This window comes from Chiroxiphia lanceolata, chromosome 7 (assembly GCF_009829145.1).
Source record: "Chiroxiphia lanceolata isolate bChiLan1 chromosome 7, bChiLan1.pri, whole genome shotgun sequence".
Taxonomy (NCBI): Eukaryota; Metazoa; Chordata; class Aves; order Passeriformes; family Pipridae; genus Chiroxiphia; species Chiroxiphia lanceolata.
In genome coordinates this window covers 32,608,243-32,627,214 of record NC_045643.1, presented here as the reverse complement: position 1 = coordinate 32,627,214, position 18,972 = coordinate 32,608,243, and the positions used below count along the sequence as shown (strand labels likewise).

Here is an 18,972-nt window from a genome sequence, read left to right as displayed (position 1 = left end):
ATAAATTAGATCATTCCTGTTAGATGTAAATCCTCTCCTAGACTTGTCATCAGGATATGATTATTGTAAATTTCTCCATACATGTGAAATGCCAATCCCTGAACACATTTCCTGTTGGAAAACAAGAGATTTTCAGTGTCTTTTCATTTAAATACTGTCAAGTTGATGGCTACAGAAATGCTTTCTACATGAATGATTAAAGACTATATCTAAAGTTTGGAAATTGGTTTTTCTTCCCTGAATAAGTTTAATTCTGCAGCATCAATGAGACCTGCAGATGCTCAGCACTTTTCACAGCAAAGCCAAACATTATATGGGTACGGCTCAGCGGGTGCAATGGTTCAATCTTATGACTACCTTGATGTCTGTAACACCTGAAAACCACACTGAACTGGAAGGCTTCTCTTTATGCGAGAAGTGAGAGCTGAGAAGCTTCTACCATTTCTGCAGACTTCCCCAGGTGGGAGCTGGACATCTGGGAGACCTGCCCCACTGTACACACCATCTGTGAGAGGCTCTGTCAGGCAGAGCCTTCCACGTTAATCAACCCTTTGAATAATAATACCTTTCAAGGGCATGTTAGTGTAGATGATGAAGGTTTGAGAGGAAAAGAAGCACTTTCTGGGCTGGGATCTCTCTTAGCTTTTAAAGTTTATTGAAGTTGGTATTTTATTTTTCTCCCGTGAGAAAAATAATACATGCTCAGTATTTCCAATCTAGTGTAAGCACGCAAACATCCTAAGGCTTATGGAAACTAATCTAAATCATCAGCTCTTGTGAGGATCATCCAATAAATTGTCTGTGATTCATGCATGGAGCACCTACACAGTTCAGATGCAGTATTTCAGCCTTTCTGTCGTATATCAATTATTGCCGCCAGTTTTGAATACTCAGAAACATGAGATGCTTAACAAATTCTAAATAACAGCAGGAGGTCATTATATACCAGGGTGTTTTTGTAAAATAATTACTATCCGCAAATGATGACTTTTTTAAACCAGTGTTTGAAAACCTTTTGGTCCAATTACTCTAAAAATCACGCACTAACAGTAGAGAGAAAAACCTGATTACTTTGTGTATCTCATCTGTCTTCATTTTGGACTGACATGCCCTCAGTTAATTCCACCAAGGTCGGCATGATTCCAGCTGAAACTGACCCGTAACACCCCTACACACTGGAAACAGGATGTCACCCTAGTGGAAAAAATGCTTTTAGGGGCAGGATTGATATGTGGTTGTTGTTTTTTTTTTTAATTTGTCCTCTGTGTCTCAGAATAGTGGGAGCCAAGGCTTCTGCAGGAAATTGTGTCTATGTCTCTGGCTCCCAAGAGAGACACACTGTCTAAACATCCAAAAGTCGGCAGTAGAGCAGTGGGTACACTAACAGGACTCATCACTTGTTGCCATAGATTTTCCATCTGATGATGATAAAGATCTTTAAAATGTAATTCAGTTAAATATTACAAAGAACTTTTCCAGTAAGCTGCAGCTAGTGAAAAAATTATATTACCAGAAATATGAAGGTTTACATTTATATTCCCACTGTTAATTCACATTAAGTTCCCTGTGAATTGAAAGATTCATGTGGAAGAAACATAGACAGCTAAGTATATCACTTTCTATTTCACACATAAAATTTAAGGCATTTTTAAAGTTACATTTTTGAATGCTAACTGGCAAGACAGTATATAAAACAAAAAGCTATAATGTAGTCTGAATTGTCACTATATATTCTGTGTAGCAGCTGACAATGAATATTTATCTAAACAAATATTTTCAAGCCTTTCATACTACAGTTTGTGTTTGTTTCAGTCTGATTTGAATAAACAGAATGTTTTGCAATAACTGTAACTAATATCTCTAGGCACATAACATTTGAGATGGATCTGCAATTCAGTGCTGCGATATTCAACTGCAGAAACATTAGTGTTAACCAGGAGCTAAATTACAGCTTTGATTTCAGTGGTACTTCATTGTACCTGTGAATTCTATGATGCTGAATGAAATTAAAGGTTCACTTTAATTTTTATGAAAAGGAAATAGAGTCTCGTTAAATGGAGCAGTGTCATTATATTTGTTTAGCAGCTACCATACATGGCACGCTGAAGTCACAAGTGTTCAGGAGACAAACCATTAATAGCGTGTCAGATCACTTATAAAAGCACGAGACAATAATGATTATTAATACAATTGTTATATACAGGAATCAAAGAGGGCGTTTTTCTTTGCAACTTAAGTGAAGAGGAAAAGCTTCTAATTTCTATTTTATGGAAGTCTTTCTGTTAGGCTGTTACTCCTACACATTAAACTCAGCAGTTGGCATCCATATTCACCCAAGTACATGATCTTCCTGCTCCAGTTCTGATGGCAGGTCAGTAAAGGCTGTCCCACAAGATCCCTTCTCTGTGCCTCACAGCTGCTCTGGGAACATGTCTCTAACTGTCAGATTTCCATCACAGGAACCTTTTATCCTCACCTCCTTCCCTGGTGCACAGCTCTCTCCAGCTTTCAGAGGGACACAGAGGCTGCTGCATGGCCACTTAAAATGTGCCTGTCACCAAGGCAAACTGGAGGGGTGAAGAGTTGTGCTCATATAAAAATCCACAGGAACTGTGCCTGAGCCAATGCCCCATGGTGCCATTGGGCATCTCCCATTTGTTCCAATATTTGGAATTGCCACTATCCCAGACTGGTATCTATGGCTGGAAATGTTTATAGCATTAGTGAGGATAATGGGGTTGGAGTTGCAACCCGGAAAGAAATTGTCCTTGCAGTGCTTTTGTGCTTTCTGTTCCACTCAGAATTTATTGGGAATTAGTGACTGTAACTACAGGCACTGCTTTGGCTTAAGTGTTTAACAGGCCTACACAACATAAGTGTATGCTGTTTGCTGACACAAATGTTCCAGTTCTTATTTCCTTTCTGGGACTTTACTGAACTCTCTGCTTACAGATTGCCATTACAGCGAAACATTTTCCTTCCACTAAATCCACTTTCACTAAATCCCTGCACTATACGCTAAAAGTTTATCTCCAACCAGTATCACATGATGCTGTCTGGCCTACACACCACTTAGGAAATGCCAAACTTCTTATGACTAATCCCCCAACCCAGAAAGTCAGGTTTCATTGTGTGCAGGGATTGGGAGCTTGTCTTATAAGTGGCGACCGTCAGTGGCTGTCAGAGAGCTGCAGCACTTGGGATCAGAGTTCCTCATGGGAAACCTGCTTTGCAAAACTCTTCAGGAAGATCAACTTCCTCACGTATTGAATTGAATGGTTACCTACAAGAAAATATATTGAATGTGGTAGTGATTTTTTTTTATTTGCCTACCTTCAAATACCTTCAAGCAGGGCCAGTCCTGTTGCATTTATGAATGTTTTTATTTTCTTGGATATCTCATGGAAATTAGTTGGAATTTTGGTTGAAGAAAAAGAGTGATTCATGCAACAGTTTACAACTGATTCATGCCTTAGGCTCCTTTGCCTACTGCAATCAGTCAATACCCAGTGTTGAACCCACTGCAAGCCCTGGTAGTGACAGCGACAATAATTTGCTTCAAGCAGACCACAAGCTGACAGAGCTTCCTGTCAGCATAGCTCCTGCTTTGTTTGTAATAAACTATGAAAATGCAGAGGTATATTTGTGTGTTAGCTTCTGATTAATTTCTTTTTTTTTCTGTACAAACACAGAGTGAAAAAGCGAACCAATGAACAGGGGATATTTAGAAGCATATTTATTTGCATGTTCCATCATTTTTCCATGTATTTATGTTTACGTTTCATGCAGATGAGATGGATGGATGTAAGTAGTTTCACTAAATTCCGTGTACCAGGAAGAGGTGGAATACTGAAAGCAGCTTCTGAGATTTCCTGAGCAATGCTGCCTTATTAACTTGGAGATAAATTTTTCTTGACTATATATATGACTTGATGATCTTGGAGGTCTTTTATAGTCTGGTTGATTCTATGATTCTATGATTCTATGCATCGGTGAGACGTTGCAAGCAGGGTCATAGATATAGAGATTAATTTTCAAAATGTACTATAAGAAGTTTAAGAAGTTTCCTCCTCTGTGTGAAAAAGTTTGTGGCTAGACCAGAGTGTGGCAGGTGGGCAAAAGACGGTGGTAGGAGAAAGGAAGCAAAACCTGTCTGGGAAAGAGGTTCCAGCCTCCAGTGCAGTACATCAACTTCTCTCTGCTTATCTCCAGATTCCCTGTTTTCCATCAGAACAGACACTAAAGGGTTGGTAGTTCAGATTTTGCTAAACCCCAGGTTACCTTTGTCCTTAGAGCAGGGATCAGAAGCTGGAAATCCTCAGAACGTTTTCTTCATCTTGTTTTGTCTGCTGATGATTGGACATATTTTGGGATCATCAGATTGATATGCCTACAGTATTGTGTTGGACTTTTAAACTTATATTTATATATTTTATGTATGTGAAGGGAACTTACAAGAAAGAGGGAGGTGGGCTTTTTACTAGAGCATGTAGTGACAGGACGAGGGGGAAGGGATTCAAACTGAGAGTAGGTTGAGATTAGATATTAGGAGGAACTGGAATAAGTGAACCCAGAGAAGTTGTGGATGCCCCACCCCCACAAGTGTTAAAGGACAGGTTGGATGGAGCTGAGCAACCTGGTCTAGTGAAGAGTGTTCCTGTCCATGGCAGAAGGTTTTGGAACTGGATGGTCTTCAAGATTCCTTCCAAAGCAGGCCATTTAATGATTCTATAATATATAGTGCATATTTTATATTTTTTACTATGGAATTTTACTGATTGAACTAATGAGCATCTACTGCTTCTTTATTTAGATTGTTTTTAAGGAGAAATAAACCCATATGGAAATAGGCTTGATTTGTGTGCATGTACATTGTTCCTCATCAGAAGCTGCCCGAATAAATGTGAGGACAAGTGATAACAAAGCAATTAAAGAAAACGGTAGAGAAAACTTCAGGTCCCGAGGTATTTGTTGTTGGATGGATGACAGTGGTTATTCCAAGTGAGTTAAAAAGTCTGATACACTCCGAGAATGAAGCGTCTTTATTTGTGAATCCCAAATATCTGTAATAACCTTAGAATTCAATTTCCACAACTCTACAATAGATTTGAGGAATGTTTTTCTATCCTTGTTATAACTCCTTGTCTTCTTTAGACAGTGGAAGTCACATGCAAGTGCCATATGTCTATGTAAGTCAGATGCCTCCTATCAGCAGTTCTTCCATGTGTTGTGGTTAATTTATATTCACAAAAAACATCACAGAAATGATTCAGAAATTGTAATTACTTGTTAATGTCAAAAACTGATTAATTAAATGCTCTAGTGTTTACTCTGCATTATTATGGCTGCTAACATTTCTGGGCATTTTCATACAGCATTGGTGTCTTTGCTGGGTGAAGTTTATTAATGTAAATTGGATTTGACATAAACAAGACTACAGCTAATTATTTCATGTAAATATACATACTGTGCAGCAGCAAACTCATAAAATCTGCACATCTTCTTGCACTCTTTTTTGTGGTTGTGTTTTAACTCTGAATGCCTGTTTTAGCTATAGCAAATTCCTGTTACCCTAAATAACAGTCACCTTTTCATTTGTGGAATTGCCGGGCTACAAACTTTTGTGCCACTCTAACACCTCCTTAACTTACACACAGTCATCAATAACTTTTAACAACCAGGAACTCTCACATGTACCACTATGCTAAGCTCCACTTTGTTCGTTTTCTATTTCACTATATAGAGAAGTTTTATACTCACTGAGGACAAGAACTTTCCATAGGCTGAGGTAAATGGGAGAGCAGCCCCAAGCCTGTACAGGAGACACCATCAGGGTGTTCCGATACAACCACTTGTCCATATTCCTGGCAAAAAGGCATGTTTTTCCAATTTCCTGCTGAAATCTTTGGCTGCTCCAATGTTGCTTTGTGACTTTTTGGTAGTTTAGAAGCTCAAAGAGTTCTTGGTGCTTTTCCTTCCTCTGAGACTAGCACAGGTGAGCACAGCCCATACTCTGCACTGTCATCTGCATTTGCCGTGGTTCTTATTCCCTGCCTGTCACCCAGGATCAGGCCCTAACAAGCCACCTGAACCTCATTCACGGTGAGTGACACTCAGGACAGATGGGTATCCATGGAGACTTGGCCTTTATGGAGGCTGTTTTTGCCCCAAATATAAATCATTGACATCCACCTGTCGATGCTGTAGGGGACATTTCCTCCTAGCTATTGCTCAAAGAAGCTGTTAATGTGTATTAAAAGCTCAATGACTTAGAGGATGACTAATAAATGCAAACTTTATTGCTATGATATCATCCTTTTCTATTTCAAGACGATTCTAATAAATCCCACATTTGTATTTGCTTTTACTGATTTATACTTCTTTTGGGGAAAAAAAATCAGCTACAAATAGCATGGATTTGCCTGTTGGACAAAATATCCAGTTTCCTTTCCTTATACAGCCAAACAGAATAATTTGCCCAGTATTTAGTACAAATGACAAACCTCCCATGGCCCATAGATACTTTCAGGCTCCAGGAATGCTAAATTTTTTGAGTAAAAGACATTTGTACAAAAAAATCTCTTTATTTATAACTACCCAAACCAGCCAAACATCTGGAAATCTGAATAGTGGTGGTGATGATTTTTGCCAAAGAACCTCCTTGTCTACTAAGGCAGGGAAGAGCCCTTGCAGAATAGTGGTCCTTACAGTTCTCCTGCACATGCATGCCTGAGCCATGAGATTTGTTGGTTGAAAATGTCTTACTGGAAAACAGATTGTTTTATGGAAATATAGCATAAATGGAAAATAGCATAAAACTATAGCATTGTCTCTCTCCATCAGGTGTCACTGAGTAGCAGGGTACCCACGTTTTACACCCCAGCCTGAAATTTTTTTAGGGACAAACTGGCATAAACTCAAATGCAGCGGGGTTCTGTGTGCCAGCTGCAGATCTGGATAGCATTCCTCTGAGAACTATCCCTGCATCCCTGCATTCAGAGAGCACAGGGTGAAGAATCTGTCCATCAGTTAACGAGCTCGTGCTATTTCAGGCTGTATTAAACTCTGCTGCCGTCTCTGGATCGTGCCTGTTAATAGAGTGCAAAGCAGAAGCCAGGCAGCAGCAGGAGGAAAACCCAGCTGATTTTTTACAAAAACAACTGGCTTCAGATGAGTTGGTAAATCACTTTTGATCACTGCAGCTGAGATGCAATATGAACTGTTCACTGAGGCTTAAGTGATTTTGAATAATTAAGATATTTGCTCAACATATTTATTAAAATAATCATTACTGTTTTTACCAAAATGATGTAATGTGCATGAGAGCTCTTGTCAGCCTTCTGCTCCACTGCAGAGGTTCTCTCATGTCAGTTATTAATAAAACTGGCAATTAAAATAGCATGTTGAAATCAGGTAGGAAAAGAATATATCAGAAATAATGGCAGTTTTTAGAGATCATTTTTTCCTAAGCCACACATTTCATTGCTATTTAAGACCAAAGCTGAGTGGTCTAGCCAGGTATGGTATTGAAGAGAGTGACAGAAATATTAATCCAAAGAGGTTTTATCCTTTTTTGTACCTGATTCATTTTTAGTGTGCAGCAGATAGCTCACTCAAATCTCAATTATATTTGTTTCATACATGAAAAACAATCCAGACAAGAATACATTTATATAAATATATATATGTGTCCTCTTAGGCTGCTGGAAAAGAGTATTTTCTATCAGAGGTTTATGCAGCAGGATGAAAACAAAAATAAATATTTTACAGAAGTTATAATAGTCTCTGAAGTCACTTTCCCTAGTTCTAAAGCTTTACCCCAAGGCACTCTTCCAAGATTCTTCGAAAATGACTTGTGTCTCCACACTTAATGTAACAGCTTATATATCCCCTTTGTTGCTTTGTTAACATCATTTCCTAATTGCAACAGTCTGCTGTTTGACTGCAGACAGCTTTGTTGTTGTTTGATTTCTAATAACCATTCCCTGTGAAAATGCGACTTTCTGAACTGTAACAGATGATTTTGGGCTCTCCATGGAGTTCCCGGTCTCGAGGGCTGGACGGCTGCAGACACTTGGGGGAACTTGTCTGTGTGCTTGTCAGGTTGTTCATTTGGTGTTTTTCTCTACTCCCCAGTGCCCAGTGTCTTCCTCTGTGAAGCACAAGAGCCTGAATCCATGCTGGTGGTTTCCTGTCTGGTCCACATACAAATATTAAGGGAATAAGGGGTAGTGTTGTGGAACAGTGTGTTAGGGCCGTCTGGGCAGTGTCCATTACAACCGAACTGGGAGCGGAGTCAGATGTGCCAGAGAGGAATGGTATGCTTCAGGCTCTGCAGGGCTGAATAGCACATTTACCTCCCAGCCCTGATTCAAAACTGGTCTGCCTAGTCTGTGTCCCAATTTTCCTGTTTTCTGCACAGCTCAGGCATCCTAGCCATGCACTCAGGGCTGGATGGAAGCTTGAGAGCTTGTTCGGGACAGGGAGAGCAGAGGCAGGCAGGGCAGCTGCCAGTCCCTGCATGCCTGGATGAGGTGTGTGGGTTTAGGGGAGCTGGCGTGTCCCTGCTGCAGGCTGACCCAGTCCCACCCCATCCTGCCCACCTCCCCATGCCCCCTGCCCAGCGCAGCACCGAAGCACGTGGTCACTTCCAGCACGTGAGTAGCCCTATTGAATTAAGTACGTAATCAAGTGATTTGCTGGTATCCTTAATCCTTTTCACATATCGCTAAGCTCATTAAACTCTCTTTGATACCAAGCTGTGCAAGTTCCTTAAGAGAGGCAGAGACTACGAGCTATTTCTTTAGCTTGAATTTATCACCTCCAGTTTCCAGTGAGGGACTCCTGAGCTGCAAGCCTAAGGTTGCTCTAAGGGTTTGCTCTGTAACAATGGATGGGAAAATGTTCTGTGGACTGTATAATTTCTGATACCCTGCCCAGCACAACAATGTGGATATGCCAGAACAAATACCCATGTAACCAACCAAAATACTGAGCAGTGGATCCTGGGCCTCAGTGGAGGCACTTCATTTCCTTTCTCTTCCTTGTTTTTTCCTGACAGCTGTCCAATTAACAAAGAAAAGAAAAATAAAAAAATTAGCAAAACAATTAAGCATTGCAAAACGAGATATTTAGTTCTGTCAGAAAACATATTTAGGTGTATTTGTAGGCTTGTGCTTCAGCTCAAACCAGTGATAATTTGGGTAAAGCAATTCTCTAATGCTCTCTAAATTAGATGAGCTGGTATGTGACATTTGCATACCAACTCCTTCTGCATGCCAGAATACTTGCAGCTGTTAGAAAAAATTTCTACTGCATTTAAACGTATTACAGAAGGTTTTTCCCTCAAAACAGTGGAGTTATATGCCATCACAGGATAGAGGAAGGTGTGAAATTCTCCTAGCTGGAAGCAAAGTAATTGAGAAGAAAAGGGGTAGGTTTCACTGATTATGCTGAAAAGGATTTTTTATTTTTTTTGCATCACAAACTCAGTAATCCTGCAAGCTGGGAGGAACTACTGGAGGTTGGAGTGGGACTCAAAGCAGAGCCAGCACAGCACAGGCTGCCAAGGTCTGGTCCAATTGTGAATAACAGCATGGATGGCAATTCTACAACCAGCACAATTGCTATGTAATGTCATCAAATGTATAAAAATACTCTAATTCAAAGTCTCCAACTTCAGATTAAAAGTGCTGCATCATTTTGGAAATGCTGACTTGGCCTTACATAGCCTTACTCCCTCCAGCTTTGCAGGTGCTCAGTGTCCAGCCTTCTAGGGTTAACAGGCAGAATTGTAACCCCCTTTTGAAACCCTGGGGCCTCTGTGCTTTCACGGCCTTTCTCTTCTATTTGATTGATTTGTCTTAATAGTGTTTACTATAAGCACCAGTTGTGTCTTCCTCAATGATTCTTATCCTTACTCAGTTATTGTATCTTGTGTCTGTTTTGATAAGGAAAAGGTACTTTTCTCATGTGTCTGTGGGTCACTTGGATCCTCCTTCCACTAATGCAAACTCCTGGAGTCATATACTCACATCAGAAAATGACGGTTCATGTAATTTTTCAGACTCCACAATTAGCCATGCCACTCAAAGCCTACATGGTGCAAGCATTTGTCTGACATTGCTCCAAGGAAGACATAAAATACTTATATTACCCCTCTCAATGTGATCTATTGGTTACTGTGAAATGTTGGTACTTTACTGAATTGTGTGAATTGTCTTTGTGAAAACAGAGTCATAGAATCATGTAGGTAGGAAAAGACCTTCAAGGTCACTGAGTCCAGCCATAAACAAGTGTGATTACTTTGGGGGTTTACTCACATTTTCTGCTATCACTGAATGTGCCAGGTTATTCTAAATCAAAAAGTTGCTGTAAATCTCAAGTGACTGTTTGCTATTTGCTTCACATTGAGAAAATGATGACACTGGATACTGATCCAGAGATTGCAGAATTTGGCCTTTTGGGAGAGATGATAACAGAAAAGAGCAAAAACCTGGTCTTAGGAACAGAGATGTCTGAAGCAGATGGCCTGTTTCAGACACAGCTGGCACATGAGTGTGCCAGAAGAAAGGAGGTACTGCTAACCACGATCTTCTGATCAAATCATGGTTGATTTTTTTACATCACTTTTTCACACTGACAGATCACATACTCCTGAATTGCAGGTTTTCAAAGAGAAACAGAATAATATTTCTGATTCGCCACAGGAAAAATTCAACATTAAAGCAGCAGTCATACAAAATAAACATATTGCTTCCTTTTCCCCCATTGTCTTTATTTCTAGACAATATTTTTGAGAAAATTGCTTCAGAATGAGTTTTTTACATTATTGTGGTAGAATTATGCAGAATAAAACTGCTGATCCTATCTTTGCCTGTAGGGCAAAGTGCACTGATGAATAAATCAGGAATATTGTTTAATATTACATTAAAAAGATGTAAAGGTATTAATACTAATTTATGCCAAATTCATTGTAGTAAAAAAAAATTAACTAAAAAAGGCAACTTGTTTTAAAGAACTTGATACTGCAACTAATCATCATTATTTATTTGTACAGTATATTTTTGTGAACTCTAATTTTGCAGAATGACTTTACTTATATTAGCTTAGAAGAAGCTTGCTGCTAATTGCCACTGAATTTGATGGTGTTTCTTGGGATTTACATTATTTAATGTTTTCTGAAAGAAACATCTACAAGATACTTCTATTTAGAGCAATTAGAATAAAATTTAAGCTTCGGGCGGCCTCAGAGTTTAATGGAAATTTTCACAATAACCAAAGCTTTTCAAGGATATGACTGAGATGCATTTCCACAGGCTCCTTGGGAGCATCGTTGAACTCATCTGTGCCAGGGACAGATGAGATGCTTTGTGTCATGATAACCTTTGAGGAACCTTTCTCTCTCTCTCTTGCTCTCTCAGTCACTCATTAATTCTCTCAAACAGAACAATAAAATAATTACTTGGAATAAAAACTTGGAACAGTTCCAGTCCTGAAAAATAAAAATGTATATTTTTTAAAATATTATGATCATTACAATCAGCTAACATTTATCTTTACCTTGAGAAGATATGATGAAGTAGTGTCCCTGTGGTGGCTGTCTCATATTCCTGGTCATGAAGGTAAATGGCTCAGAAGAACCAAATACTTTGCAACAAAAATCCATACTTTTACACAAAAAAAATAGTAATAGTAAAGAAACAACTACTAACACAAACAAGAACTCCACAAAGTGGTTTTGTGATGAGTTTGAAGGTAAAACAGTGGAGCTATAAAAATAGAGCTTCCTTCTCCAGAAAGTGAAGATGGATTCTTTTCTATGTAGTACTCCAAAACTTGTTATTTCCTGAAGTATGAGGCTTGAGACATAATTTTGCTTTGCTGAGATATTTCAGGAGAGTTATATTATTACTGATAGGCTTTCAGAATAATAGTAATGTGGCTGTGTTGGTACTGCTGTCATACAAATATATCATATCATATCATGTTATTTTGTGGGTTCATTCTGAAATATTTGATATAAATAACACTGATGTTGCCTTCCTCCTGGAAATGAAGTGGTATATTTCTATTACTGAAAGATTTCTCTGCTGAGAATAAACATCATCTCTTTGCATCGAGTTTAAAGAACAGGCTTCAACAAGAAAAAAATCCAAATTGTTCATCTGATCGAGATTATTTATCAAAAATTTGTCTAGACACAAGTACGGGGCTTTCATATAGCTTATATTGCAAGTTATAGCATCTGCAAAAGTTGAACTGGAAAATTATATTGGAGCTGAATTATAGCTTCATTTTCAAATAGGGTACATGCTATAATATTTTTCATACTGTCCACAAAAATAAATATTTGAGTCAAATATTCAGTTCACTTTGATTTATGTCTAAAGTAAACAAAATGTGCACTGAAACAGTGACTGTGCTGCTAAGAAGTTATTTTTCAATCTGGATTCAGGAAAGATTATTCTGGGCTTAGCTTACATTGGGATATGTAGTTACATGTTCACTAATTCATTTGTGCTGCTTGTGTATCCTCAGCCCCTTTTGTCTTCCACTAAAATAATCTCTGAAAAGTGCATGGTATGAATCCCAAAGTGGCTTTAATCTAGATTTTTACATCACTGTGATTTCTATGTACTTGGAATAATTTAGGGAGTAAAATGAAAGTGGACTCCCCAAACTGACTCATTTTACAAATGTTTTTAACGTTGAAAACCTAACCTTTTAATAATTTTTCATTTAGGAATATATGGACTCCAACAAATACATAGAGCATTTAGTGACTCAGCTGGAAGAACAACGCTGGAATTTATGGAGGCAAGTACTATGCACACCCACATTTATTTATCTTGCTATTTTGGAAAAAATACTGCATTTCACAGTTTTCATTCTTGAGTTCAAATAAATGATTGGGTATTCAGCTTCTTCATTTTTTAATTCCTTGAAGACTAACAAATCTTATTTAATGAAATAAGTAGGGCATCACACACAAGTTGAATCTTGCCTTTGCTAATCAGGGCAGTTACACACATGCACAGGTTTCTTCATGTTAAAGTTTCTAAGCAATGGATGCTAACTCTACTTCAGATTCTTTTAAATGGACTGAATTTAATAAATTGTCTTATATTCTTGAATATAAGTGTTTTCACTGAATGACACACAAACTACAGCCCAAATGTCAGCACAGCAGCACGAGCAACTGGGAGTCTTGAAACTAAAATAACCACAGCTTTACAATTTTGCAGTGCTCTTGATAGTCCAGATTTTCTATTTCTTCTCTGTTCTGAACCAGAGTTCTCTCTGGTTCAAGCAAAGCAGAGGGCACTCAGGTTCAAGCAAACCCACATGCTAGTGGGTGTTTCCATGCTGCCTACAGCAAATATCTTAACTTCACAAGCACTTCTGAAGATCTCTAACTCTGCGACTCTCTGTAAGTTGGTTGTAAGACCTTAAAACCTCTGTGCACTCCTCTGGTTTTATACTTGTCATCTACTCACAGATGGAGGTCCTCAGCTCTTGCGAAAGGGTCCTCCCTTCATTCCAGATGTAGTTTCCTCTTTACAATGGGAATTTTATTGATAAAAGCTAACAAAGAAATTACCTAATCTTCAGGAGCCTCAGAAGTCTCACAGCCTTAATGAGTTAATTATATCTTGATAATTTTTGAATTAATTCTTCCAGACTTTCTATTTGTATAGAATTGTTATTATCATAGCTGGTCTAAAAAGCTCTGCACAACGGCGGCATTTGCTTGTACCTTGTATTTTGAAGTATTTAGCACCTATTTATTAACTACTCACTATCTCCTGTTTTTTCTAGTTATGAGCTTAACTCCTAAGTTAACATTTTAATACAGAGGAAATGGAATAATACCAGTGATGAAACGCTGTCAACATTCACAGCAGTTTTTTTCAAATGCAATATTTAACTTATTTTTTTCTACAGAACATATGAGCAGTGACAATCTTTTTAAATACATAGTCAGATATAAAGTAATCTTTGGGGAATAATTTAATCTTCATACACTGAAGCCTATTTCACCTTAGTTCTGATCAAGGGAGAAATAATGCTCTGTTTGATTTTTCAGCTGAATGCCTCTCATGTACAAAAAAACCTTAACTTTGCACATGCCAATACTAGTTGATATGTACCTCACAAACCTCCTGACCTATGTGAAATAAAGTAGCATTACAGCATTTACAGCATACAGCATTATAATATGGACTAAGTCTCATTTATACACAAAACTCAGAAAGTTTGTGCTTAATTCCTGCATTTTTAAAAAAAGTAGTCAAAGTAATTGGCACAAAACCCCCTAAGTTTTCATTTAAGATTACAGAGACTAGTTTTGTAAGAATGAAGGTGATAACATTATATGCAGATGACACCACTGGGTTAAATATAAATGAATAATAAAAATTTAAAACATTAAAAAGTCTTTGAAAAGTAGCAGGGGTAGTGACTTCTTTTTATTATGAACAGACATTCAGATGTGTTCTGAAAATTCAGTGGTTTTGGAAAACTCAAAGCAGTAATTTATTTTTAATATTAATTTATTTTCATTCTTTCTTTGTGGGGTGTTGGCATAAAAAGTTAAGACCTGTAATGAGCATTACGAGAAAAACCCTTCTGGTTTTGCTGGTCTGCTTTGAACACTTTATTTCTCTCTTTTAAATCTCTAAGAAGTTTCATGGCAAGGATTATGCTAATAGCTGGCACTACACAGGGGCAGTGCTCGGCTGTCTATAGCCAGACAGATGTCCTAATAAATCAGCATAGCCGTCTTCTCAGACTTCATTATGCTCTTGATTTGTGACTACCATGATTTTAACCCAGTGGGTCACTGGGTGCTGAACCTGACATTGACCAATAACCCCCACTTTACTCCAGGCGAGCTCATAAAAACGACAGACACAAATTGTGACCGTTTAGCTCCTTCAGCATTACTTACAGCCGGGACAGATTTATAGGGGCCAGGCTAAGACAGAGGAGACTAAAGCCGATGTCATGGTGTGCATATCAATTTTACATTTCCCTTACATTTACACAAGTACAATGGGACCCAAAAAGACATGTGGGGGCCAAAATTTCTTTTCGTTTTAGGGGATGACTGTTTATACATGGCATTAGCATCTGCTGTGAAACATTTATTGCTGTAATTGCTGTCCCAGGAGAACTGACTATGGTCAGGTCACGTTTTATAGCTTTCTACTAAAACAGACCTCTAGCCCAGCTTCAGATGTTTCGTCCTTAAAACCTTGACAATGAGTGAAGGCACCTCACTAGTTTGTGAAGATGCAGACTTCATTAACATAGCTTTTCTTATACTGAACATTTCACAGTAGGTATTTTCACATGAAGAATGATGAAAATGATGGCATATTTGACTCGTCAGTGGTTCCCCCTTTCTCATGTTTAAACAAAATACATTTATCCAATGGAGACAAATTTGACCTGTCGGTGTAAATCGCCAACATTTATCACTGGAAGTGATGCACAATAGTGGCTGTGTATCCCCATGTATCAATTTTAAAAAAAAAAAAAGATTATTTTAGATTTCTCTGCCCTATCCCATCTGGAAATAACTTTAAACAGGACAGAATTGGGTCAGGAGTGGGGGATCCCCTTGCAGTGTTGTTTCTTACACACTCATTTAATGCTTTAACTCAGCTGATGGGTATTAATATGTATAATTTTTATGGTAGAATCACATGGACAATCAACATGAAAAGCAAAAATTTGTTCTTGTGATCTTTGCTAATTGACCTTGACAGTAGATAATAATTTTTAAGTCTTGATGCATAGATCAGTGGCAGCAATTACTAAGCCTCTTGACAGAAGAAAGAAGTCATATTTCAGCATAGGATGCTTGCCTGAATATGCAGGGGTCAGACCCTGGTCTTAAGACCTTTCCAGGGAATTTTATTAGTAGTGCTACTGGAACCAGGACCAAGTTTTTAGTCTGCCTTGGTGAAAACATGAGGATATGCTACATTTCAGACATGACCATCATATAATAAATGAATGAAGGCTCAACAGCACTTTCTTACCTTATTACAATAGTGTAAAATACAGAGGGGAGGGAGCAGAAATTTACATGAGAACTGCATGGCATTTCTCCAGTGCTGTGTTTTCAAAGGAGTATGTCATTTGCTCTGCTTTCATCACAGCAGTATTAGCATGCTTCTGTTCTCCTGTTTTTAATGCCTCTGTACTAAAGAGGTGCCAAGTATTAAACAGGTTGCTTTTGCTGTAATCATGAACTTCCATTGGGAGACCATAATTGCTAACAAACAAAATAGCTTTGCAAGAATTCTTAATGGTGAGCACAGATTAAAATAACAACTGTGATTAGCTTTAAACTGCTTGACTAGAAAAAGACTAATCTTAGGGGAATAAGTTGCATGGCAAACAAATGAAAAACCCTATGTATGATATTACAGTAATGAAGGCTGAGAAAAAAACAAATGCTACCCCAGCTAAATAAGGTCATGCTCTGCACAAGCATCTTTTTCTTACCAGGGGCTTAGTTACTTGGCCCAAGGGGAATTAAGGTCTAAGCAGCCAGGTCCTGGGGCCAAAACCCCATTTTAACCCAGTCTTGAAGTTTCTCATAACAAAAGTTGCTTCTGGTCTATGATGCTAATGTAATAGACTGTATTTGAAATTAATCATCTTCCAAAATTGTTGTAGTCTAAGATCAGTGGACAGAGATTGATGTGGTATGGTCAGGTGTGGTAAGAGCATGAAGCCTCCTTCTACTTTGCTTCTTGATCAACCTGTCTGGTCACATCATCTTGGTAATGGATAAAGCCAGGAAAAAGGTGTTTTTGTGCTTAGCCACTAACACCTGTCTCTCATCTCTTTGTCAGTGTTTTGTTTTGCTGGGGTGGTGTTTTGTTGGGGTTTTTTTTTTCCCCCTACATCTCTACAGCACTGCTGGATATATATGGTAAATTTGTAAAATCCATGAAAACACTGATGTATTCCTTTTAGTTTCCTTAGTATTTGTAGCTGGGGCTGACTGAGGAAAAGCAGAGATGAGTTTGGCAATTAGGGGTCACTCAGTCACCACAGGTACTCAGATGCTTCCAACTAACATTGTAACATCATATACGTCTCTAAAGCTGAGGCCTCTGATTTGTGACTTTATGTGTGAAAAACCACAAAAAATTTAGATAAAAATCATATAAGGCTACCAACTCATGTAACAGAGCTCACAGTACTGCTTCAGATGAGCATTTCTACCAAGGATTAGTGTTTAAATATGCGCATGAAGATACCAATTAAAAATGTATCTGATTTTTGGCCAAATGTGCTTTTCTTTAGATGAGTGTAAATGTAGACGGTTCAGTGAGCAGTGCAGACGTAGTTACAGGCCACAAAAAGCACTGCCATTGTACTCTCTGTGAATGAGAACTGCTCACTTCCCTTGGCTCCCCGGTTCAATGCCCATCTTGCAGCACGATTGCTAAAGATACTACTTCAGGACTAAACTTGGTTAGATTGACTAACAAATGTAGAGAAAAGCAAAGTTTTTACTGTTTGCCTTATAAATAGTATTTTTAATAGGATCATAGAAAACTAAGAGAGGATAGTTTAAAGATTACAAATGAACCTGATGGACTAAGTAAGTCCACTATAAATATTGAACATGTAACCAAGGGAAAATGCTGGAGAGCTGCTAGACCACTTGTTGCTGTTGCAGCAGAAGCAGTGCATATTTGAGTATAATTTATCTCAGTGTTCAAATCAAGACAGATCACTGTCTTTCAGACAAATATAGATGCCTCACAGAAGTTTACACCTGTTCAAATTTTTTATTAGCTCCACTAATTAGTCATATAAAATAATTGTCCTCATCTGAATAAAGTTGATAGTAATTTTATGTGCAGCTCTTTACCTGGTCAGTAAGTAAATCTCTTTCCACAGTGAGTCACTTTAACTCTGACAGGGCATGTTTTTGTGAAGTATTTACTAAGCTGACTTAAAATTAAGCTCAACTCAATGTGCTGTGGTATATGAGAAATATGACCTAAAATGACTTTGGCATTATACATTCATAGCAAGTATTAATTTTAAAGAACATGACTCTCAGCCTGTTTCCTTTAATTGGAAAAAACTCCCATTAACACTGCCCATCAGTGCTGCATGAGTCAGGAGTGAATAGTCAAGCCTTAGTTATTAAAGTCATTACATAAAGGACTGGGAACCGTCTGAACAGAAAACAGTCTTGATAGAAGCAAATAACTCTGTATCTGTGTTAAACTACCCAGATTTTAAAATTGCAAGCAAAAGATGGAAAAGTGGTCCTTAAAAAGTAACTTCATATGGCTGTGTTTATAAAATTAAATAAATTAACCAATGTTAAATTTTTAAATCTTAATAACATTCTGTAATTAATTAGGGATTGGGGTATTTTTGCACAGATGCATGCTTGTCATAATAGCGAGACTGCTGGAGCCATGAATTGATTTGTTTCTCTTAAATTATAAAATAGAAGGCCTTAAGCAAAATATATTCTTTAGATATATTTAGTAGAATGAGGATCACAAATGTTCCCTACCAAGTTGAAAGGAAAAAAAACTCCAGCAGGGAAGTATGTGGAAGGTCTATTTGGCATATGGGTGTTTGTTAAAAGCAAAATGCATGAACAGCCCAGATAAATTAGATCCTCATTTGTATGCTGGGAAACGAAATGTATAATCCCGGCATGGTTCCACGTTTGTTTTAGATTTTTTTTATAAGAACAAATTCTTCTGTGTATGCAGATATACATATTACTGTAGTGGCTATTTAGGGTTAGGGGGAAAAAAAATATGCTTTGAGGTGATTTTATCTGCAGCTAAGTGTAAGTGGCAGGTTTTTTGTCTGTGTCCCCTGCAGTGCAGGGAAGCTCAGGTAGCAGCACCAGGCACGCCATGGACGCGCTGCACAACTGCTGCGTCCCCGCGTGGGGCAACATGGGCT

At 38.1% G+C, this 18,972-nt stretch overlaps 1 protein-coding gene across 1 annotated transcript in view; it reads left to right on the top strand.

The window, feature by feature from the left end:
- NCKAP5 (NCK associated protein 5) overlaps nt 1-18,972 on the top strand; it is a 325,062-nt gene that overhangs the window by 108,164 nt on the left and 197,926 nt on the right. The window contains exon 3 of the mRNA XM_032694024.1: nt 12,746-12,819. Within this exon, the coding sequence (XP_032549915.1) occupies nt 12,746-12,819 (74 nt within the window). The remainder of the gene's footprint in view (nt 1-12,745; nt 12,820-18,972) is intronic.